General features: G+C 38.3%; 1 protein-coding gene across 1 annotated transcript; it reads left to right on the plus strand.

Moving 5' to 3' along the window:
• Positions 1-368: 368 nt before the first annotated feature.
• LOC135072180 (uncharacterized) lies at positions 369-21,519 on the plus strand. Its single transcript, XM_063966136.1, has 4 exons — positions 369-373; positions 4,144-4,593; positions 5,965-7,792; positions 21,301-21,519. Exons 1-4 carry the CDS (start codon positions 369-371, stop codon positions 21,517-21,519), a joined length of 2,502 nt encoding a protein of 833 aa, XP_063822206.1.
• Positions 21,520-26,527: the final 5,008 nt, after the last annotated feature.

Consider the following 26,527-nt stretch of genomic DNA (forward strand, 5'->3'; position numbering starts at 1 on the left):
TCGACTCTAGTTTTTTATAACGAAAGTTTTTTGCCTATTTATTTTTATTTAGATATTCATAATAATGCTTTAGATACAAAAGTGTATTATAAAAGCATTTTACCCAATACCACCTATCAACAGCACAATGAACGTCCCAACAAAGGAATACCGTTAATGAGTACTGCAAAAATTAATCACGGCGATAAATTAAAATAGTTGATTAAATACACATTAACACATGCCGCGGACACGGGTTTGATATAATTAATTTATTTCTATCGTACGCGGTAATAATTAACAAAAATATGCGGCTGAAAGCTTTTACGCGATTGTGGTAATTTGATTGCATGAGAGCAATTAAAAATTGCGGCATTACGAGTGCTAAGATGAGGTTTGTGTTTATTACATAACATTAAATTTTGACAGGTGCTAAATCAAATTACTATCCAAAAAAAAACTAAAACTATGTAGTCCGCAGTGTGTGACCTGACATAATTTGAAAAAATCACGGGCCTTCGGATGTCATGTTGTTTAATTATCTTATGTATTTTTGATTACGTATGGTTAATTTAATCAGCTTAGTTATAAATACAATAATTATTATTCTCTTTGCAGGTTTTGATAATCTGCAAATCGACCCATGAGCGACGAGCTTCGCAATTAACGTGTGATGTGAACGCAGCGTGGGTACTACCCACAAGGTGGACCGACGACCTCATAAAGCTAGCAGGAATGCGCAGGCCGCTACCAACCGGGCAACATGGAAAGCATTGGGGGAGGCCTATGGTCAGCAGTGGACGTCCTATGGCTGAGATGATGATGAAATCGGCTTATTAATCACAATTATTCTCTTTGCAGGTTTGAATAATCTGCAAATCGACCCATGTGCGTCGACGTGTATTGTGAACGCAGCGTGGGGACTACCAACAAGGTGGACTGAAGACCTCATAAAGGTAGCAGGAAGGCACTGGATGCAGGCCGCTACAAACCGGGCGATGTGGAAATCATTGGGGGAGGCCTATGTTCAGCAGTGGACGTCCTGTGGCTGAAATGATGATTGACGTGGTAGTTTAGAACTGAGCCATACCCTAGAGGGTGCGGGTTCGATCCCTGCACTGTACCTTACCTACAAATACATTTCTGTGCGTAAGTACATAATTGAATACTAATTCTCTGTTCACCTAACAGAAAAATGATATTAGGTAAGTTTAAATTCACTGATGGCACTGCGCTAGTTGCTTCCTAAGTTAAAAAAGAAGGTCCCTATAAATAGTTGCTCACAATGTGGTATTTAACATTCGACACCAGCACGTTCACTTGCTTAGCATCTTAGATCATCGGTACCGGTACCGGTACCAGTGGTTACGTAACCAAAGCAAGAACTCTCGATATTTGGTATTTTATCTAAGGAGAGCACAAATCAATTTCGCTGTAGAAATAGATCGATTTGATAATAAGCTGTTGTTCAGGTTGCTAGATGCTTTAAGTGTCACTTTAGATTTATTTGAACATGACTTTTAACGAAGAACTACTTATGCCCGTTTTCACCATCAATCCCTAATTTTTAAGTGACCTATGGTAACACTTAACAAAAATTTAGTTTTCACCTATAAAATCACTTAAGAAATAGGGATTAATGGTGAAAACGGGCATTAGTCAAATATAGAGACTCAATCTCTAGATTTCTCAATATTAAGGCTGAGTTCCACCTAACTTACTTTAACCGTAACTATATAACAATAACCGGTGGTTTTTGTGTGGAGTTTGACAGATTTTTGACATTTTTTAAAGTAAAGTAAGATGGAGCAACTCAGCCTAACAGTCTTATCAAAATTTTTGAAATATTATATTAGACTTGTTTTGCAGAGAAATTGCTAGAATGAAGTTAATAAGATTTATATTACTAACAACTAAGAGCTGGAACTTGACCTATATTTAAGTAGGTATCCTGGGTTTCATCTAGGACTAAGAAAATTTTACAATCATGACTGAGATGCTAATACTGAGTTTGTTTAGCATAACAAAAAACTTGAGATCCTACTGAGTTTGCTCAGCTTAACAAACCCCTTTTGAAAGACTCCCCATAATTTTAAACCATCAATAAAATATCAATTAACAATGTATATCAATATCAAATACACGTGACATGTGAATTCGCAAAAACAATGAAGTGTTAACCGCTAATGTCACGCCATAAAAACGCCATAAACATTCCGCGGACGCCATGGGACATAAACCCACTGCCGAAGCGGGTCAATGGCACAAGCGGCGCACATACTAACACCACTGCTTTTCCCATGTGCCATGGTCCATGGTGTAGAGAAGAAGCGATGCGGTGTGAAACGAAATTATGTAAATTTTACTAATTTAAAACAAAACACAGTCGAAAAACGAATAAAAATGAAACTTTTTTGTGACCATGATTAACGATGGCTTACTTAAAATCTAGTATTAAGCCTACTTATTCTATTTTACCTAAAATGAAAAAATGCAATAAAGAAGACAAATTGTAAGTTTTGCTATGACCTTTCTGATGGTTGTAGACACTTTTCTATACAAATAAATAAAAATAAGTATAAAAAAAATCGCTCAGTCTGTCTGTGAGCTTAGTTTTTAATGAAGTTTTTAGTAAGTTTTTTCAAGATAGAGAAGAGAGTGATACAATTTCTATAACAACCTGTCGTGTTAGCTCTTTTGTAGGCCATAGCACATTAATATTTTTCTTATTTTTCAATATAGAGCTTAGTATAGGTAACTATAAAGATTCCACAGTATGTGTCGCCCTTACATACCAAAATATGAAAAGTTCCAGTTAGATGGACGTGGGTCAAATTCGACTTGTAACTTTCGATTACCCTTGAGACGTCGGGACAGGTGATGGTAAACAAGATTGCAATAAAAAGAAAAATATAACTTTCCTAGATTTTCCACGTACAACATCATACGAAGTAGGTAGATTTGTTTTGATTTAACAACAAAGCTACTGGCATATAATAAGCTCTGAATGTGTTCCTTCAAACCAAGAAATAAAAAAAAATAAACAAAAAGGTCACTTACCAGTGTTGATACAGCTACCAAATGCAATGCTGAAATCACATCAATCGTCTTGAACAAAACTGAAAACCTAATTTAACACACACATTGCACCACACAACACTTTAATTACTTACTATCACACAAATAATCACGATAATTGATATTTTTAAAGAAAATATCCGCAGCGCATCAAAAAATGTCGCCGCAACGCGAAACATTTGACACTGCCAGACATGATTGACTCACGCGTCGATAAAATTCAAATTTGGAACGTTGTCGACATTGTTCGAGCTGTCAAGTTTTCATTCCTTCGCTTTGTTTTTTAAATTTTGAATTTCGAACGTAGGCAGAGCAGTTTTCTTTGCAGTTTTTTATGCAAGGAATCAGTCAAAGGCATTAAGCTGTGCAGCCTAGTGGAGACGTGAATATTTTTTTAAAACTTTTGACTTTCTTAATACTTATTTGGTTTAGTCAAGGCAATTGACAAAACATAACTTTAAAATTGATTTCTTACTCGTAGTTTCTGTTTTAACTTCAAAGTTTTCAATTGTGGTTTTAACTGGTTTTCTTCTAACTTGGCCCACACCAGCCGCATCTGATATTATGATCTTAGATTACATAACGAAGCAAATGATCTAGTTAACAAAACACGTACGGCGACACCTTGTGTAAGCCCAAGATGTGTTAATCTGGTTTGAAATAAAGAAATGGCCGCGGTAATCATGGCGATATAACTTGTATGTAATGGTTTGCAAAATGTAAGGTTTAATGGGACATTAAGCTTATGGGTGTTGACGTCGGTTTAAGGTTTACCGATAGATGTCACCGCGCGCTAGATGACAGGTAGTTCACGTAGTTTGGCCGATAGATGGCACCTCTTAGATAAAGGGAAAATATTAGCGCGCGGTGTCCAGATTTTTTGACCGCCCTTTATATATAACCGAGGAAAGAATAAAGTTGAATTCAGTGGACCTCAAGACGGTGTTTGATTCACTAGTTAGTAGTACCCCTAGTCAGTGTAGGAGTGAGTGATAGGAGTGATAACGGCTAGGAGTGCTCAGGGTGAGGGAATTCCACCCTCTCACTACGGGAGGGTTAAACATGGTCCTTCGAGCCGGATGCTAGCGAGGAAGTACTAGCGTCCGAAGGAGTGGACTCCTCCTCCACGAGCAGTGGACTGCTGCTGTGGGGCACCCCAGAGGTCCGCAGGAGGACTTCAGACGGCGCTGAGCGTAGCCAGCGTACGTCAGGATTTGTGCCATCGGAGGACGGAGGAGGGTCCTCGGGCAGCCCTCAGAGGCTGCAACGGGAGTACCCCACGTTCAACTCAGAGGCCCAGAAGAGGACCTCAGACGGCGCTTGGCTTGCTGCTCGGCGCGCGTCAGGATCCAGTAACGTGGGAGGACATAGGGGAGTTCTGCAGCCCTACCACAGAGGCTGCAGCTGGAGGAGGAAGACGGTCACATCAGAGGTCGGGAGGACCTCAGACAGCGCAACAAGTCGGCGCGTCAGGTTTGGTGACCAGAGGACGGAGGAACGCCCTCAGAGCAGCCCTCCTGCCAGAGGGAGAAGGAGGTTCGTCATCTCTACGTAGCAATTTGGCATAATTCGTGTGAAGTTGTCACTGTAAGTAAAATTTTAATTGTCAGTGTGTGTCAAGTGTCAAGTGTCAGTGCGTTTCGAATTTATTTTGACAAGCGATTTACTTTTTTAAAGACTTTATTTTTAAATTTAGATTTATTTTGTTTATTGCTTATTGTTTTTTAAATTTCGTAAAATGGCGAAACGCAGGGAATTCAAAACTGAAATAGAAAACGTAATGCGCTTTCAGTATGACGTTTATAAACGTCTTGAGAAAAATAAAGTAAATTTCAATAAATTATCAGCAAATCAAATTTCAAAGGAATACATAGAAAATATAATAGAGTTGGTGGAACAGTTATGGGCTGAATTCTCATCAGGCCACCGGGAATTAATGCGTGGTGCAGGGTCTGATGAATTAACTGATTCCTCTTATGTGAAAGATGATTTATATGATAAAATGGAAGAAATGTATACATGGTATAAATGTGAGTTAAAAACCAGTTTACTGAAATTTACTTCGCATTTGAATCCCTGCTGTTCACAAGATGGTGCTTCTCAAGTTGTTTCGAAACCGAGTCATCTTAATTTGCCCAAAATTGTAATACCATTATTTACTGGCAAATATTCGGAATGGCCAACATTTTTTGATTTGTTTACTTCATTGGTGCATCATAATGATGACTTAACAAAGGTTGAAAAGTTCCATTACTTAAAAAGTTATCTCAAAGGCGAAGCGGAACAGCTTGTGAAGCACATTTCGATCGCAGAATGTAACTATGACAGATGTTGGGAATTACTGGAGGAGCGATACAATAATAAGAAGTACATATGCCAACAAACGTTGATTAGATTTTTCAATCAGAAAACCATGGTTAATGAGTCCGCACCCATACTGAAAGAACTGATTGACACCACGAATGATTGTATGTCCACTTTACTGAACATTGGTGTCAACGTGGGGAGCTGGGACGTGATTGTTGTACATATTTTGAGTCAGAAATTGGACACAGAAACCAAACGTAGTTGGGAGTTTTACGTGAATAGTCATAGCTCGGCGGATCAACTACCAACATATTCAATGTTTCAGGAGTTTTTGACAAATAGATACCGCGCAATCGAATTTTTGGTTTCTGGATCCAACACACCTAGGAAAAACGTGACTCAAAATTCAAATAAGTTGAAAGCCCTCCATGTAAATAACCATAGTTGTGTTTTATGTAAGGAAGCACACACACTTGCATTTTGCCCGGGTTTTGCGAAAGAAACAGTTGACAGACGTAGAGATTTCGTGCAGGACAATAATATTTGTTTCAATTGCTTAGGTAGAAGTCACCCAGCTAAGTATTGTCGTATCAAAACAAGGTGTCAGATCTGCAAAAGGAAGCACCACTCACTGCTTCATTCTAATGGGAAATTTATTTCAGAGGCCAGTGAGGATAAGGAGCAAAGGTCTTCAGCAGTAGTCAGTTGTACGCTTACTGAAGAAGCAGGAGGTGCAGAAGGAAATATTACTTCGTGTTTTTCGGCGGATAAAACGGGAAAACAGGTACTATTAGCTACAGCTGTGGTAAATATTGAAGCTAATAACGGAACACGGAGAACGGTACGCGCTTTGCTCGATCAAGGATCGCAGGCGTCATTTGTGACCGAAGCGACGATACAAGGTTTGGGTTTAAAGAAGACAAAGACGAAAAACGTTGTATCTGGTCTGGGAGGAGATAAAAAGGTCATCATCAACTCGACGGTTAACATCAACTTGCAGTCACGGGTCAATCCTGAAATCAAGTTCAAGGTCAAGGCGTACGTGTTAAGAAAGATCACAGCTTTTCTTCCAGCGAAAAAGGTTGGTGACCTGGAAGGTTTGGATTTAACGGGACTTACCTTGGCTGACCCTGAGTACCACACGCCCAACAAAGTGGATATTTTGTTAGGTGCAGATGTGTATGGGCAGATTCTGCAAGAAGGATTAAGGAAGGGTATCCAGGGTGGAGTGATTGCACAATCTACAGCTTTAGGCTGGATCATTTCGGGCACGGTTATGGATTCACAGCAGCAGCCAAAGAGTATGATAGTAATGCATTCACTGATTGATGAAAATGATCTCCTTAAGAAGTTCTGGGAACTGGAAGCGGAACCTGAAATAAAAAGAGAAAAAATGTTTACAGAGGAAGAAAAAAGATGTGAGGAGATATTCACAAAGACAACTTCAAGAGACGAGGAAGGGAGATATGTAGTTCGACTTCCCTTGAAGAATGATCCTCCTTGTGTAGACAACTCCAGGGAGATATCTGAAAGGAGATTTCTTTCGTTGGAACGGAAATTTATGAAGAATGAAGCCTTGAGAGAGAAGTACTCTGAAGTGATGCAAGAATACATAGATCTGAATCACATGGAACTTGTACCTGATGATCAAGTTGACAATCCATTGGCGATATACTTACCCCATCATGCAGTCATACGAGAAGACAGGGAAACGACGAAGGTACGGGTAGTGTACGATGCCTCCTGTAAAGGTAAGAATAATATGTCTCTAAATGATAACCTGCTAGTGGGACCTACCTTACAGTCAGAGCTACGGCACTTGGTGATGCGATGGCGTACGTACCCCGTTTGTCTCACGTCTGACATAGCCAAAATGTATCGGCAAGCGAAGATCTCGGAATCAGATGTGGATTATCAACGGGTACTCTGGAGAGATGACCCTGAAACTGAGATAAAGCACTATAGAATGCTAAGAGTGACGTTTGGAACTGCATCTGCGCCATACTTGGCTGTCAAGACATTGCAACAAGTGGCTATTGATGAGGGTGGGAGTTATCCTATGGCAGCGGAGAGAGTCTTAAGAGATTTTTACATGGATGACCTATTGACGGGATGTCAAACTAGAGAAGAAGGATTCCAGATATTTAAGGAAATGAATGAATTACTAGAAAAAGGAGGATTCGAGTTAATGAAATGGACGAGTAACTGTGACGAATTAATAGAAGAGATGAAAAGAGAAACAGGGATGAAAGATGTTCAAGAGGGATTGAAGATTAAGTTAGATGAAACAATGAAGATAGTTGGACTTACCTGGGACCGCAGTGAAGATTCATTCCGTTACGCTGTCAAACTCCCGACGCTGGAACAACCTGTAACTAAAAGGAAAATGATTAGTGATATTTCACGATTTTATGATCCATTGGGCTGGGTAGGACCAAGCATCATAAAGTCAAAAATACTAACTCGGAAGCTATGGTTAGCAGGGATGGAATGGGATGAAGCTGTACCGACAAATATACTAGATGAGTGGTTTACTTACCGGGAGGAGCTGAAACTGTTGGAGTCAATTAACATACCAAGATGGGATTTCTGTTTTGACTCCTGGTCATTTCCTTGTGGGAGAGCCTATTGTTACGGCTCCTGATAAGAGTTACGAGTCTCATAATGTGAGTTCTTTAAGGCGGTGTGGCAGTACACTCAGAAAATGCTGCAAGATTTTTGGAAGGTATGGTCTCGTGAGTACTTAACAAAGTTTTATAATCGGTACAGGTGGTCATCACAGCAGCCTCAACCACAGGTGGGCGATGTCGGGTTGGTGAAGGAGGACGGATTACCTCCCTGCCGCTAGCTATATGGTAGAGTTCGTGCTGTCCATCCGGGACAGGACAATTTAGTTAGGGTAATAACGCTTAAAACAAAAAATGGGACAATTAAGCGCCAAAATATCTAAGTTGTGTCTGCTTCCAATAGAGACTGATGTGTAAATAGGTATAAGACAAATACTCTAAGGTAGTTGAATAGTTTGTTTTTTAAGTTAGCAGTTATCGGGTAGATACGTTGTTTGTTTTGTAAGTAAAGGAAGGACAAATTGCATATTTTGTCCTTGGTGGGCGATTATGTTGACGTCGGTTTAAGGTTTACCGATAGATGTCACCGCGCGCTAGATGACAGGTAGTTCACGTAGTTTGGCCGATAGATGGCACCTCTTAGATAAAGGGAAAATATTAGCGCGCGGTGTCCAGATTTTTTGACCGCCCTTTATATATAACCGAGGAAAGAATAAAGTTGAATTCAGTTGACCTCAAGACGGTGTTTGATTCACTAGTTAGTAGTACCCCTAGTCAGTGTAGGAGTGAGTGATAGGAGTGATAACGGCTAGGAGTGCTCAGGGTGAGGGAATTCCACCCTCTCACTACGGGAGGGTTAAACAATGGGTTACAAGTTTATACGATGTTTCTTTGTTTTAACCAACTTCATTTGTTTTGTCTACACAAAATAAAAGATTTGACTGTATGTTTGTGTTGAATAGGCTCCGAAACTACTGAACCAAGATAAAAAAATCTTTTACCATTAGAATCCTACATTATTTTTGATGAATATAAGCGGTACGAAGTTCGCCGGGTCAGCCTGTTTATTTAAATTTTGTACAAAAGAAAGTGCAGTGTTATATGACTTTGTATAGGCCGATAACCTGTTGTCAGTCTTTATAAGTCAATTTTATGATAGGTGTCTGACATGATTGGACTGACAGTTTGACATGCGAACTTTGTTATCAGATACGATTGTCAGATTGAATCACGCCGCAATTTCCTTGCCATTTCATAAAAAAAAAATCGTACAAACGTAGATGTCAAGCCATAAGCTGCCAAACTACCGGCATATCTTCGGTATTACCGCCTTTTACTTTATTGTAGTTTCTATAGGTAAGGTATCTTGCTGTCATCTCTGAAGCTAATCCCAAATCTAGTACTTTATCTAAAAAGTTCAGATTCAGTAAATTAATTTATTCAGCTGAAAGTGATGTAGTCAATATTAACGCCCGTATTCACAAACATTACTATGAGGTCTCACAGTGCGCGTGGACGCACAGGGTGACACACGAACCAATCACAGAGCTCGTTCAATTTGCTGCTTCACTTAAGCAAGCATCGTTTGTGAATACGGGCGTAAGTCATTCGTGTAAGTATTTTCATTATCAGGAATCAAACTCATATACCTTCGAATCGAAAGTCCAACCAGACAGTTTTGCTAGCCATTTCAGAGTCGTTGACCAATTGACCAGTGCAATAATCGATCATTGTTTGTCGTGGGTAGTCGAATCATTATTATAATGAGGATAATGCTGCTCCCATCTTCAAGAACGCCGTGAAAGTTAAATATCAAGTCAACTGAGAATATCTATTACCGAATCGTACATTCACTCGGTCTATAAATATCTGTCCTAAACCTGGTCTCTGAGTCTATGAATAGACTCCATCTTAGATCTAAGCATCTCATATCAAAAGGTTAAGTGTTGGTTTAAGGTTGAAGGACATACAATCGTAAGGATATTTATCAAATTGAAGCGTTCTAAAGAAAACGCTGCCCAGGTTAAAATAAAGGATGGCACTGGATTAACATTGGTGGTATAGGCACTTATTCCATGAAAGCTAAACTTTTCCTCAAGAAACTAACCCTTCTTTCAGGCTTGACTACTATCAAGTTGTAGATCTAACGATGGGAACGAGATATGCAAACAATCTGGTACCTAAGTACCTACTCTCCATGGTACAAACTTGACCTTCACTGGTCGGGTTTTTATTGGCGGTACAGCTGTAGATCCTGGCTACACAGGAGTTGCAGCGGTGGGAATGAGAGGTGCAAGTAATTTGGTACCTAAGTACTGTCCCCCGGGACAAACTTAACCTTCACTGGTTGTTTTTTATGGCGGTCAAGCTGTAGATCCTGGCTACACCGGGGCTGCTACGATGGGAACAAGAAATGAAAATAATCTGATACCTAAGTACTCTCCATGGTACAAACTTAACCTTCACTGGTTGGGTTCTATGGCGGTCAAGCTGTAGATCCTGGCTACACAGGAGTTGCAGCGGTGGAAACGAGAGATGAAAATAATCTGATACCTAAGTACTCTCCATGGTACAAACTTAACCTTCACTGGTTGGGTTCTATGGCGGTCAAGCTGTAGATCCTGGCTACACAGGAGTTGCAGCGGTGGAAACGAGAGATGAAAATAATCTGATACCTAAGTACTCTCCATGGTACAAACTTAACCTTCACTGGTTGGGTTCTATGGCGGTCAAGCTGTAGATCCTGGCTACACAGGAGTTGCAGCGGTGGAAACGAGAGATGAAAATAATCTGATACCTAAGTACTCTCCATGGTACAAACTTAACCTTCACTGGTTGGGTTCTATGGCGGTCAAGCTGTAGATCCTGGCTACACAGGAGTTGCAGCGGTGGAAACGAGAGATGAAAATAATCTGATACCTAAATACTTTCTACCGGGACAAACTTAACCTTCACTGGTTGTGTTTTTATTGCCGGTCAAGCTGTAGATCCTGGCTACACAGGAGTTGCAGTGGTGGGAACGAGAGGTGGGAATAGTCCCATAGCTAAGTACTTTGAGTTACACACCATCAGTCGATCAGGCGCTATCATACTGTCAAAGCAAGATGAACGGCCTGACTGCTCTACAGGCATAGCAAAGTCTTTATATAATGAGATGTGAATGTAATTTATGTAAGCGATAGTAAAACACGGACAGGTTATTAGTAAGTAATATACGACAATAATTACTGTCGTATATTCGGCTACTATTCGGTATTCGGCCTATTCGGCCACTTTTTTTGGTATTCGATATTCGGCCGAATAATAGGTACTATTCGGCCGAATACCGAATACCAAATCATGGAAAAAAAAGACATCATAATAATCAAGATTTGTCTTTATTATCAAATTACAATACTTTAATAAGTAAAATTAATCAGCGGTAAGTTGTGATGGATAAAAACAAGCTTTTCAGCATTTGACGGTAGCAAGCGATTACGCTTTTCATCATAAATGATACCAGCTTCAGAAAACAACCTCTCACTATACACGCTACTCCCGGGAGAAGAAAGATAAACTTTAGCAAATTTCGAGAGGTTTGGGTATTGTTTTTCATTAGCTGACCACCACTTGTAAGGATCAGCTTTCCGATCTAATCGATTTGATTTCAAATAAAAATCCATCTCATTTGCCACAGTATTCTTCTCCACGTTCTCCTCATCATTACTATTTCGCATAATTATCTTTAGCGACTTCCTCAAAGCAGTTCCAGAAACTGTCGTGTATTTCAAGAGGACACGACAGACAGGTCGCAACCTGTCGTGTTATTATTTACGCACTCGACTAGCATGTACTTTGTGCCGAATATTCGGCGCTTCGGCCGACAGCGTTGCCGAATATTCGGTATTCGGTATTCGGCCAAATCACTATTCGTGGCAACTCTAGTAATTATGTCTGTCTGTTTGAGTTTGAACTAATTTTGATGAATTTTGGTTAGATTGGACCGGACAAGACTACAATTTTTAGCAAATATACCTGCTAGATAAGAAACGAATGTTTGTAATGAATCATCTCTTCTTGCTTATGTTCGCTAAAATGTTTTGTAAAAATATGACGTAAAATTTAGATTTTATATCTGTTAAAAATGCGCGATAAAGTTTGTCCATGACAAGAAACATCGACGCGGGCGAAGTCGCGGGCAAAAGTTAATAAAATAAATAGTTAACGATGTTGACTAATGATGCTTCAAATGTTATCAATCATAATTAAACGAGTGATTAGATCAACTAGCGATGAAAGTATTTTGATGAAATCTTGACTACGAGATAAAGATAGTAGGTAGCTAAAAAACTTATATTTTTAAAGTTTTGGTATACTTTTGTTCATGATAAAAGATTAAGTAGGTATTTAACTATACTAACTTGTACTTAGGTTTATTATTTAAATGTCACAACCTTTTCTGACCTCTTTTTACATGAATACCACCTACAAGTGAATCGATACAGTTTCTCAAGAACTATAAAGAACGATCTTTACAACAAGCAATATGAGATGGCTGAACCGATGCTCTGAAATATATTCAAGTTTTTGCGTCTTGTTGCGAAATACTCGTACGTTTCTCAATATGAAAGGATGTTACGGGGATTGAATCATTAAATTAACAAGACGAAAAAAAGTTTGAAGATTATTTTAAACTGCGGCTTCACTTGCGTGGTTTTTGCACACCATCTCTATTATAGGTCTAGCTTAAAAAACTCAGTCAGTGCCTGGGGTAAGGGATCGGCACGGGGGTGACATTGACATTTATGTCGTGACACGGCATACACATCTGAAGTTTTGATGACGTTTCCATCACCGTCACAAACTGACCCTCCCGTGCAAACAAATCATTTATTTTTTCTCTACAATGAAGAGCCTTAGCTAACCGTCATATTTTCTGTTTGAAATTTTACCTTAGTACTCGTAGCAGCGTACAGGCAGACCTCCCACTTGGTGGACCGACGATCTGATGATGGTCTTGGGAAGTACCTGGATGCGGGAGGCGCAGTATGGGTCGTTATGGTAGTCCTTGGGGAAGCATATTTTGTCCAGCAGTGGACTCTAAATTGAAACGAACGAACACATATCAAAACAAAACGAATTGTATGTGGGCCTCGAAAGACTAACGCTCGTATTCACAAACAGTACTTTGAGGTCTCACAGTGCTGTGGATGCACAGTGTGACACACGATCCAATCACAGAGCTCTATTCTACGCTGTGCGTTCGATTTGCTGCTTCATTTAAGCAAGCATCGTTTGTGAATACGGGCGTAAATTAGGACACAAAAATATTTAAGACCAGCGGCCGCCCGCGACTTCGTACGCGTGAATCCCGTTTTACTCCCTTAGGGGTAGAGTTTCGTAAAATCCTATCTTAGCGGATGCCTACGTCATAACATCTGCATGCTCAATTTCAGCCCGATCCATCCAGTGGTTTGGGCTGTGCGTTGATAGATCACTATGTCAGTCAGTCACCTTTGAGTTATATATATTTTAGACTAGCTTTCCGCCCGCGGCTTCGCCCGCGTGGAATTTTGTCTGTCACAGAAAAACTTTATCGCGCGCGTCCCTGTTTCAAAAACCGGGATAAAAACTATCCTATGTTCTTTCCCGGGACTCAAACTATCTCTATGCCAAATTTCATCAAAATCGGTTGCGAGGTTTAAGCGGGAAAGCGTAACAGACAGACAGACAGACAGACAGACAGACAGACAGAGTTACTTTCGCATTTATAATATTAGTTGGGATGTGTAAAAAGACTTAATTCAAAGTTTAATTGAGTTCACAGCAATAAACACTGGCAGTTAAAGACAAAAAGTGTTGCATGCAAGTGCAAGAGCAGTCATTACAAGTCATAATTGAATGCAATCGACTCTATCTTGCATCTTTTATGCAACGCGGGTCGTTTAGGTCACTTTGTCGTCCATTTTATAACCGTGTAAACGGTTCGCAATGAGAATGTATGTTGACTTACCTATTGTGATGAAATTAATTTACTTTGTGAAATTATCCCAACTAATATTATAAATGCGAAAGTAACTCTGTCTGTCTGTCTGTCTGTCTGTCTGTTACGCTTTCCCGCTTAAACCTCGCAACCGATTTTGATGAAATTTGGCATAGAGATAGTTTGAGTCCCGGGAAAGAACATAGGATAGTTTTTATCCCGGTTTTTGAAACAGGGACGCGCGCGATAATGTTTTTCTGTGACAGACAAAATTCCACGCGGGCGAAGCCGCGGGCGGAAAGCTAGTTTTAAAATTCATGATTGAAAAATCAGCCCGAAGCGATTCATTATCATAGAGTAGGCTTTACAGTAAATTACTATGGCTCAATAGTTATTAGGTTTTAATGATAATGATTAAATGTAATTATTGTCGAAGGCTCTTACAGACTGTAGGGCTTAGAAAAGCGCTATAATGGACGTATAGTTGTAGGTTTATAGCAAACAGAGCCATCATTTTGAATCTCGCATTGTTTCCGTGAGGTTCTGGAGGGGAGGCTACTTATTGGAAAACGCAGCGTGGGACTTCCACCCACAAGGTGAACCGACGACCTCATAAAGGTAGCAGGAAGGCATCCAGGCAGGCTGCTACCAACCGGGTAATATGGAAATTATTGAGGACGCCTATGTTCAGCAGTGGACGTCCTGTAACTGAAATGATAATAATGATCATTGTCAACGTGATACATTTTAAAGAATTACTCATCACTTGATGTGAGAATGGACTACAAAATAAATGTAGCCACTCATTAGATAGTTTGTTCAATACAGACAAAGTCGCGGGCATCGACTAACTCATACTTGCATAACAGATCTAGAGTAAAGGGCTTACCGATTCATGACGTAACGTTACGATGCTATTCGGCCCGATGCATCAATCGATGACGTAATCAACCAGGTGGCCGTGTTATTATTGGCGCCATTATTTTTATAAGCACTATCTATTAGGATTAAATTAGATTTATTGAGCTATTATTGTATTTTGAAGCGAAGGTAGGCTATAATATCGTAGACCAATCTCTATATAGAACTACCTTAGGACTTTACGCCTTTAAACATTACTATGAGGTCTCACAGTGCGCGTGGACGCACGAACCAATCTCAGAGCTCTATTCAACGCTGTGTGTTCGATTTGCTGCTTCACTTAAGCAAGCATCGTTTGTAAATACGGGCGTTACATTATTACTAAACCAAACCTTTTCGTCCGAAATCTAAAGACCTCTATTATGAATAAACTCTCGAAACTGGAATCAAACTCAAGTACAGACTCAAGTCTAGTAAAATAGTATTTAAGTTTACAATCACTAGTCACGGATTTCTTTGAAAGGTAAATAATGTCTGCGGAATGCGTACATAGGTACATAGCTAACTTTGAGCGTAACTTTAACGATAACTGGAGTTTTTGTACGAAGTTTGACAGATTTTTGACGTTTGTTAAAGTCAAAGTAAGATGGTACAACGCAGTCTTAGTTTCTTTAATGAATTCCGATAAAACCGAGTAATAAATACACTGTATCTAATATACCTAAGTATTATTTATAAGAGAACAAAATCTAAAGTTATAAATGCTTTCAACATGATCATAAAACGTACTAGTCCATGAGATCATAAGTTGTTCTACATACAAGTATGTTTGAGTAACCTAACGAATCACATTTCAACCTGTATGGTCAAAAGTGCTCATTTGAACACTTGATAGGACCCTTACGACCGTTTCAAAGGCATTTGACCTGGACACTGTTTGCGTCTTTATGGTCGATGAAGGTACCTGACCTGGTTAGGTGGTGGCCCAGGATATACTTGATAAGGACATGATACTGGTATTGTTATGACACAATTTATGACGATGTGATGAAAAAAGGAATGTGCGGTATGACATATTAAGATAGAGTCAACGTGGTGCTTTTGGTCTAGTTTTCCTCGGTGCACCTTGCGAGTGGACCAACGACCTCATAAAGGTAGCAGGAAGGCTCTGGATGCAGGCCGCTACCAACCGGGCGATGTGGAAATCATTGGTGGAGGTCCTTTAGCTGAAGTGATAATGATGATGATGATGATGGTGGTGGTCTAGTTTTATGCGTTTCAGATTAGAGATAAGGTTTCTGTTATTGAAGAACTCTATTGAGCAAGAATATAATTTGACGTTGTAAAATGATACCTAAAAGGATTTAAAAGCTATCTCGACCTTGAGAACTGTTTTATTGATAAATTGCAGTCCAATTATAAAGATTAGATCGTCTGGTAGTATTTTGTAACAATAATATCTATCATCTGACTTTATAAAAAGAAAAGTATTCACAAAACAGCATGATCGGTTGGTGAACTTTAAAATGTAGTGTAAGATTTGAACCTTAGCTTATATTAAGGACATTTTATGGCTAAATAAAAACATGTATAAAAATAGTAAGTTATTAAGTTACAGTCAGCGTCTGGCTGGAAGACGTAGCGTGGGCAGGCCTCCTACTAGGTGGACCGACGATCTGGTAAAGGTCGCGGGAAGAGCCTGGATGCGGGCAGCGCAGGACCGTTCATTGTGGAAAACCTTGGGGGAGGCCTTTGTCCAGCAGTGGACGTCATTTGGCTGAAACGAACGAACGAACGAACAGCGTCAAATAGGTAGCGTGACACCCAAAGTAGCCAAAAAGTTCGCAACACGTCTTTGTCACATTTGGAATAAGGTAGTGTTGTCGACTTTTTGACCATTTTGGGTGTCATGAATTATTTAACGCTGACTGTACAATTATTTTCTGTGAAGTTAAGCTACTATTCCGACCCTTGATTTGAACTATCCTCTTATCCGATGGATAGCTACTTAATACACAAAATAAGCTATTGAAATGTCTTATTAAGGATATACCTTAAGGCAGGTAAACACAAGCTTTTTTACCTTAATTTGCTCGTATGCTAGTTTCAAACGGCAGCCATGTCAAGTGGGCTTAACTTTTTGCATCTGCCAATATGCGGTCAGCCGCAGGCGCCTAAACTCAGGGTTGCCAGGGACTTAGTTTTTCCATAATTAATCAGGAATGGAACTGTACATAATTTGGTTAATAAGTTCTTCAAGGTGTGTAAGTCAACAAACCTAAGGAAATAATTTATATTTATTTAACTACATTTCCAGGTTAAGAACCAGTAATTTATGTTTTTTTTTTATCCACAACGAGGAAACTCTTGGCCTGTATCTCACCTGATGGTAAGTGATGATCAGGCCGAAGGTGGAAGCGAGCTTTACCCGGAATCCTTACCTCTAACTGCTGTTGATTTGATTAAAATTTGATTGATTATGAAGACCTTTAGAAATCATAAAGATCCTTGATAGGGTTAAAAGGTATTAATATTTCTGGCAGGGTTCGAACTCGCGGACACAGCTGGCATAGCAATCACCAGACAACCAAACTCAAGATATTATTATGAGTGTGCGCTTATTCAATAATTCTTAATTTTGGTAACGGTTTCTAAATGTTTAGTTTCTAAGAATAAACTCTGCCTAATTTGGAGCCAGGTGAATGGAAAAAAATGCAAAAAGTCATTTCAAAATTCTTCTTAAAACCTATCATTAGATTCCCCCAAACACTTACTTTCCTCAGGCACCATTAAAAAGTTGTTAGTTCAAAATAGAAACACTGCATTTTTAAAGTTTATTACGCCAATGCTGATTCATATACCTATCTCCACATCAAATTTAAATTCCCGCGGATTGTGCAATAAGTGCATGATGTGGCAACCCTATTAGTGCACTCGGTGTATCACAGTTGCGCCACAGTAATGCATCAGTTACAATATGACTCGAGCCTTTTTATTGTACTACTAAATCTGACCAATATTGCTACATAGAGAATGGACTCGTAAAGTACATTGTTTCATCTTTGACGATGATTGTAATTTGTAATGAGGTAAGTATTGATTTCAGGCTGTAAGTAGGTACCCATTTTAGTTTGTATTTTGAAATTGAGATCACTCTCATAATGTTCTTCTCTATCTGACTGTTGATTACAAATACAACCTTATATTTTTATTTTTATTTAATCGAACCTGTATTCGTTTCTTTAGTTAATATAACAGTAAGTAGGTGACTTCTGGATAAGCTCGCTCTATCCTACAAAAAGCATGCACCGCTCCCGCTGCAACCCCATAGTCTAGCAAATCGCCAACTAATCGAAAATCGTTGTAAAAATATTAATTTTACAAGTTTCATTTTATTTATTACATAAATAAGGGGCTATAAAATCGATGACACTTTGAATTAAAAAGAAATTTGAAGATCATCATCAAAAAACACTTGTCAAAAAGTTATTTCCATACGGAACTCTAAGTGCGGACTCCGGTTTACATAATGGCTCGGTGAACGGATGCGCCCGCGCCGGTCAACTACTTATCTCAGCTGGACTGATGCCAGACGGGACACGGCTCCACTATACGATACGATACGGTAGTAGGTAAGTAAACTAAGTATAATACAGGAATGTACAGTTCCGCAAAAAAAGTTGAAAGTAGTTTATGTATTCTCGTAATTAGTCTATGAAAATAATATAAGAAAAAGCTCAAAAAATACTAGATATTTAAGTAGGATATCAATTCGCAAATTAATTTAGAAATATCACATATTTAGTTAATTAACTGCCCTTAGAAAAAAAAATAATATCACAAATTACAGAATGTGCATGTGATAGAGACATTTTTAAAAAATTCAAAAAGCTCTCCAATTTAATTTTCAGTTAGAACAATAATCATTACCGAAGAGTCAAAGCTGGTTTTCCATTTAAGGTAGTCACATTTCTGATAAAATATCAACAATAATACTCATACAAAAATCCCATACATCAATGGAAACGCGCAAAATAAGCTCATGAATCTAATGCCTTTCTCTGTTTGCAATGACCGATGTCTTTACACGTTCGCATTACCTCTCATACAAGCCATACACGCGATGATGCGCCGGATGAAAGTCATACATAATTGGACCACATGGGTGCGGCTCTACGGTGATGTTACGCAAATTTAGATTTTGACAGCTGTTGCAATTTTATAAAACCAGATTTTATGGCTCATCATTTATACTTGATGGAGAACGGAAAACATAAAATTGTAGATTACTCTGGATACTTATATTTAATGTAGGTAGCGTAATAGTTTATAGAAGTTGACAGAAAGATAAATGTTTCATTTGTTTCATAACAAAACTATCAAGATTTAGTAAGACTTAAACTTTAAGTATATGCAACTTTACAGTAATATTGGTAATAAGAAGTTTAAGATATGACGTATGCACTCTTCTGTATGTACATGCACCCTTCTTCTTCTTTGATCGTGTGGGTTGTAACAACCAGTATTTCTTTTCAGACAACCAGGATTCGGCCCTTATTATAACGTGGAAAAATCTAACCCATAATTACTTTACTTACAAGTTAATTGTAATGTAATGTCCAAAATACTTCTATACTTTTCTCGTACACCAGGTTGATGTCAGGTCGTAATATTAGTTACAGTTTCTATATGATGAAAGTGATTTACACTCTAAATCCTTCTAGGCGTCCATTAAAATCTTATTCAATTATTCCACTTATGTGAAACAAATAATTACATAATTTATCTCAACTAAGACATACCTATGTAGAATTATTATATAGAAAGTCAGTAAGTAAAACAAGTAATACCTATGTAGTCGTATAAGAACGTTTGATAATAATACTGAAATAAACTTTAAACCAACGACTTCTTTTTGCTAAAATACTTACGTTTGTATTGTAGATTTTTAAATATAAACAGTCGTAAAACGTATTGCTATGAACACAAAATCTATTAAACGTAATGGTTTTAGCACCATTAACACACATTTCCTAAAACTATGACCCTGGCCAAACAAAAGTATTCAAAGATGGATGGTTATAACCACGCTAAACAATTAGCATAGTGTTGCGCCGATCGATAACCGAATGTCGATGGTATTCAAAAACAATATCGATTCTACCGACTCTATAAAAATAGTAACACAATAGTTATAGTAACCCCCAAAGTACAATCGTAAGTCCGAGCTCGATCAACTGAGCCATGTAGAAAGCAGACACTTGCTATAAACTATGCTACCTTTCAATGAAGAAGTAAGAGAAGCATCTTTTTATGTAAAAATTGCATAAATTTAATTTACGTTCGAGTTAAAAATATTTTTTTTTTAAGTAGAGCAAGAGAAAACCATATTAAATATAAGTACTAGTCTAATACTGACTAAACTGTGGCAGTCGATATGCCTCGACATTATGTTTTCGATAAAAACTATTAAAGTAAGGCTACCGATAGTCCAGCAACACTAAATCATAACGGCAAATGTCAGTGACCTGATGACATCGCGTGGTCAGGGACGCAGCAGAGGTCAACACTTGACATTGTAATGATCATGACGTTTACCGTTTAAGTCATAAGTGCATGTACACATTGCATCGCGCGTTTGATTTCAATTTGAAGATAATGATAGATACTAAATAGATGACAAGTATTTGTAGGTACTTCTCAACTAGTCAACATACAAAATGAGTGCACGATGATTCAAATGAGGTATAGAGCTGCTAAAATGATTTTGTGACTAGTTTCTCTTTTGTTATGTCTTATCCTATAACTGATTAGTAAAAACAAATAGGCAAATTGCAAATTGATACACAATATTCGTACAGGCGAGGCTCATAGCTCGTAGAGCTGATGGCCGTTGAGGTAGATAAGTTCTCTAGTGGCGACCAAGGTTTCTAAGACGTAGTGTGGGCAGGCCTTCCATTAGTTGGATCGATGATCTGGTGAAGGTTGCGGGGGATACAGGACCAGTCATTATTGAAATCCTTGGGGGAGGCCTTTGTCCAGCAGTGGACGGAATTTGGTTGAAACGAACGAACGAACCCAACCCAACATTATCTCAGATGTACTTTAGTTCACTGCCTTATTTTGTTTATGAAGTTCGATACAAATTAACAGCTGGTTCGATAACAGTATTTATTAAATAATAAGCTTTCCATGTAAGGCTGATCGCAATGTCAATCGAGGACCTTGCCATCCTGTTTCCGCGAATATGTTTGTAATCTGTGAACATGTTGATTCTACGTCACAACAAGTTCGCCTTACGAATGTAGGTCTCCGTTAATTTCGTATTGTTATTGTGTAATAGAGGGGGATAGAGAAGTCTCACTTTATCTAGGAGAGCATAAAGTTCATTTGTATAACACAGGCAATCTTACTACTCACGGTACCTTTGGGTACGCAGATGACACGACAGTGACAGCCAAATATATATCCAACGCAAAAGCCGACAGGCGTGAGGTCGAGTCTTGTCGTGAGTCCCTAATTGAACGCTTAAATTTGGCCCTTCAGGATGTCTCTGATTGGGGCGATGCCAACCTGGTCCAATTTAACGCGTCAAAAACACAGGCGTGTCTGTTCTCCGCCAAACGAAGTCCATTTCTTATGGCTCCAACATTCCGAGGTGTGCCTGTCAAAATCACCGAGCGACTGCAACTCTTGGGCATTGAAATGTCCAGCAAGCTGAACTTTGGCGAGTACATCGAATCCATAGCGAAAACTGCTGCCTAAAAGCTTGGTATCCTCTCGAGGGCAAGGCAGTACTTCTCCAAGAAGCAAAGGCTGCAGCTTTATAAAGCACAGATCCGACCTTGCATGGAATACTGCTGCCACCTCTGGGACGGCTCTGCCAAGAAACATTTGGCTGCTTTGGATTCGGTGGAAAGGCGTGCCAGAAGACTTATCGACAGCCCTACCCTTGTTGAAGCGGCGCTCCAGGAACTTGACCATCGCCGTAAGGTAGCATCCCTATCGGTTTTCTACAGGCTACACTTCGGAGAATGTGCGAAAGAATTACATGAATTAATTCCACCAGCCCCCTTCCATCATCGGGGAACCAGACGCAGGTTAGCGTACCATCCCTATATTGTTGACATTCCACCAGCTCGCACTAAGCGTTTCGATGACTCTTTTATAATGCGAACAGCTAGGGACTGGAATTCGTTGCCTGCTGCTGTCTTTCCCGAAAACTATAATCCGGGCCTTTTCAAGGCGAGAGTGAATAGGCACTTACAGGGCAGATATGTACCATCCTAGACCGCATCCCACTTAACATCAGGTGCGATTGTGGTCAAATACCTGCCTTGTTATGCAAAAAAAAAAAAAAAAAAAGATATTTTATAATACGTAAAACGTCATTTTCATTTTGAATATTCCTGAAATATAAATAATATTAATATGGTTACGAGTGGAAAATTATCAGCTAGCTTCTGTATGAAAAATTATTATAAGAATTTCACCTACACATAAATACGTCTTTTGCGTTACACATGTAATAAAACAACACATTTTGATGAAATGAAATTTAGGTAGATTTTTTAGATAGAATCCGTATTGTGGATTTTGAAATTCATCAGTTTTTGTCATGCTGTATTTTATGCCGCTTGGAGAAAACCCACTGAATAAGCTCCAATTGTATTTATTACCTGACCACTAGTTTTTATTTTCCGTCTTCCATTAATTTTAATTAACAATGGTGAAGTTGGATGAGATGTCCTTACACCGCATCCACTGATAAAGTAGGTCGTGAACTCTTTATTTACTGTTTTATACATTTGAACTTAAAAAGTGCCTACAGAAATAAATAACTTTTGGCTAAGGGCCTCATTCACGATCTCTGAGTAAAGTTTTAAGAAGTTACTTCCTGATTAACACATTTAGCAAGTAAAGTAAGAAGTATTACAGCCAAAGTTTTGACAGAAACAGTTTAGTTGCTACTCATGACTTTAAACAATGAATATCTACTTGACACTTCACTCAAAGATGGTGAAAGATACCCTAAAAGTCTTCAATTGAAAGATTTTTGAATAACTCTAAAAACACAGAACGAAAAAGAATTAATGACAATAAAAGTTCAATTTTCTCTATAAAATAAGATACTGCTAAAACAAAATGGAATGTCCAAAATTTTGACTGTCAAAACCTGGATCCAAGTAACTTTAGTCTAATCTACTCTCACTAATGGTGTCATACTTTCATAAACAACTATAAAGTTAATTAACATAGATGTAACTAAAATTAATGAGTCATTAAGTGACTTGGGTCACTAGGTCTCATTTGAAGAGCTAGACATCGAAACTAAACCTAAATGAAGCAACATTCTAAATTAATTAACCTAGAGTATGTCAATAGTCGAGTTAATAGTGTTTCGAACATCCATGGTGTTTCAAGGCTTTAAAAAAACTAATGTTAAAAAGTTTCGAACTATGGCATATTAAACCTCAGAAAACAGTTTAAAAGATAATAACGTAAATTAAATAAACAATACTTCATTAATTATGGTTTCCATTCGGCTGCATTAAAAGCCTGAACAAAACAGATTTTTAATTAAAGTTCCGTTGGTACACCATCATTTATATTACAAAACATCGTAAATGAAGTTGTATGCATTTTAACTCTTCAATAAATCTCATGACAACTCATAAGACTGGTTTGTATCATTGTTGCGAGAAATCGATTGGTCATGACCATCAACATAATGGCTACCAACTTTATTCAATTGTATACGTTTTAAAACCAGAAGTTTAAGTTATGTATCATCATTTGTTCACGCATTTCTCTCGATGTGTCCTCTTACTTATGCTGCCACAGATTAAAAGTGAAACGCAGAGAGTACCTACCCTTATACGTATTTGATGAACAGCTACTTTTAAAACAGCTGAAAATTGTAGAATTGTATTTGACCTTAGTTTCATAAACGTAGTTGGAATGCAGATGAAACGTAAAAACTTGATGACTTCAAATGACTTAACAAATTGGAATAAAAACAATACTTTTGAACTATTTCAATAATCACTCATTACCAAGTAACGGTGCCAAAGTGCGTAGGTAGAGCTGACTCTTACTTATGTAAATTATAGACTGACCATTGTTTTTGTACAATACTGTCCATTGTTTAAAGCCATATTGATGACCATGGTTGTAGAAACTTGCGCAGTACTAATGCAAATTAGTTTACAGCGTTACGTAAAACTCCAAATTGGATTTTGGCATTGTAAAGTGTAAAGTTCTTCATTCAGATGTTAGGCAGGCTATTTCCACCAAGAACGGAGAACAGCGGAGCGGTGCGGAGACAAGAGGAGATGTGTGAGCTGTCAGTCTATTGCTATCTATAGAACACGCCGCGCTGCCGCCGCTGTCAAATTCTATAGAAAAACAAGTGCGCTCGACATTTCTCCGCTCTTCTCCGCTCAATCCATTTTCACCGAAGCGGAGCGGAGTGGACATGTGCAAATAATGGAATCTGATTGGTTATTGAAAAAACTTATCTGCTCCGCTCCGCACTGCTCTGTCTTGATGGAAACCAGGTCTTAGGTACAATTTATCGTCCGTAAATGTTTTGGAACTTCTCTGCCAGTACTTGATCTATGGAAGGGATTCTTTACGTAAAAATATTTTAGCTAATGACACGTTGCAAGTGTTAGTGACTAATTGTTCAGGTTTTTGCCTTTTTAGTCGGAGCCTTGACACCGTTCGATCATAACGATTAACTTAAATGAATAGTTGACCGTTATTTCGTAATGACGACGTAATATTGATAACAGTTTGGGAAGATTATTATGCATTTGAGGCAGAGGTATAAGGTATAATTTTATCTATCTTAGCATAAATAATTAATTATCAAAAGATGATAATGCTCACTCTGAATTTTATTATTGTGTCATTTTAAAGTAATTTTGCGATGATGTTTTTTTCATGTCATGTCGTGGTACCTACATCACTATGACTGTTCACAAAGTGAGTAAGTCTAGTACTAAATCTATGTAAATAGTACATATTAGTTGGAAAACTGTGAGTTCGGAAATGAAAAATCATGAATTTTAACAATACTTCTACCGGAAAACGCAGCGTGGGACGTCAACCCGCAAGGTGGACCGACGACATCGTTAAGGTAGCAGGAAGGCACTTGACGCTGGCCGCTACCAACCGGGTAACATGGAATTTGGGCGAAGCCTGCATTGGGAGAAGCCTATGTTCAGCAGTGGACGTCCTATGGCTGAGATGATGATGATGATGACGATGATGAACAATACTTACTTTATTGCACGAGTATGGATGTAACAATTGAGGTTACAACAACTTTTGTGACATTATGAGACACTTTAAAGTGTCTGACATCACAAAATTTCATCAAAATAAAATTAAATTTATTTTCAATCAGAGTGCATTGTTACAATCAATTTTATACACAAAGGATTACAATGACCCCACCAAGCATCGAACCTTCTCTCTTCATCCCTATTGTGCTTAGTCTGTTTTACATAACAATATACGGATTAAGATCGATTGTTGCATCAGTGACCTCATTATCGTGAGATGCAGAATTAAAATGCAAATGGATGCAAAAAATTATAATTGATTCTTCATTATCACCGTTTAGTCTCTGATCAGACTATTAAAATTTTAATAATTAACCACATATTCATGTTTAGGTGATTAGAATACATTTTTGGGGTCAGACTCAATGTTTGAAAAATAGTTTTGTTTTATAAATTAAGAACTTAGCATTGACTTTGCAAGTGATCCGATTTTAGATGAATACTTACTATGTGAAGATTATTAAAAGTTGAAATTTAGCCTTACCAACTAGTATATTTAATTTTCGGTGATAATTTTCAACATCATCATCAATACTTTGTAGTCACGATAGAAGAACGGTGAAGGGTCAAATTCAAATTCATTAATTTTCACAGAAACATGGTACAATACAGATGTCAGATAAAAACAATCAGGTTCAACATGTTTCGTCTACAAGACATGGTCGGAGTGGCCGACTCGAGATCCAAGGAACGCGGGTTCGAATCCCACCGCCGCTCGACTATTGTGGTGAGCCCACTCGTAACAGAAGCTTATTTAGCTTAACACGAGGGACTAACGGGAATATTAGTAATTTGTGCAATACAAATTGCTAATAATCTTTTAAAAAAAATACATTTGGTCTCTACTGCAGGACCTCTAATTTACCAAAGGCAAATGGAGGATATGGCCTACACTCCCCACGCAGGACAAACATACTACATAATACCGTGTATGTAAAATATCCTTACTGTAATCTGTATTACCTTAAAGGTTGGTGTAGTTCGGCTATTTTTAGAATACTTTATGATACCTATTGTCAAATTTGGTTCAACAAGGAACTAAATTAAAGTTCAAGATTGTTTACGCTGAAACTATTGACCAAAACTTAGTTGTTGGAAATATTCTTTCCAATTTTTATTCAAGTGTAAGTTAACACATTAGAAAAATATATTTGCTGATAAAAAATGGAAGCAAGTCAACGATTGAGTAATTAATTTCCTAAAACTACAATCTAACCGCAATATTTACTTGTTTCACAAGCCTTTGACAGCGTCTTAGATCATTCATCAGTTAAAACTATTAAAGTTATTAATGACTGGAGCCAATCTCTTTAATTACTTTACTTTCTTACCCATTTACTCTCAATTTCATCTGACGTTCAAATTGTTTCATTCCGCAATAATTATATGACAAAATCTAAATTGCCCATCATCACAGTTAA

The sequence above is a fragment of the Ostrinia nubilalis genome, chromosome 5 (genome assembly GCF_963855985.1).
Source record: "Ostrinia nubilalis chromosome 5, ilOstNubi1.1, whole genome shotgun sequence".
Taxonomy (NCBI): Eukaryota; Metazoa; Arthropoda; class Insecta; order Lepidoptera; family Crambidae; genus Ostrinia; species Ostrinia nubilalis.

Bases quoted from the DNA above. Each gene is read 5' to 3' on its own strand.
- LOC135072180 (XM_063966136.1), top strand. The intron at 4,594-5,964 runs GTTCGTCATCTC...TATCAAAACAAG, and splicing joins CCTGCCAGAGGGAGAAGGAG to GTGTCAGATCTGCAAAAGGA. The intron at 7,793-21,300 runs GTAGGACCAAGC...TTGGCCCTTCAG, and splicing joins TTTATGATCCATTGGGCTGG to GATGTCTCTGATTGGGGCGA.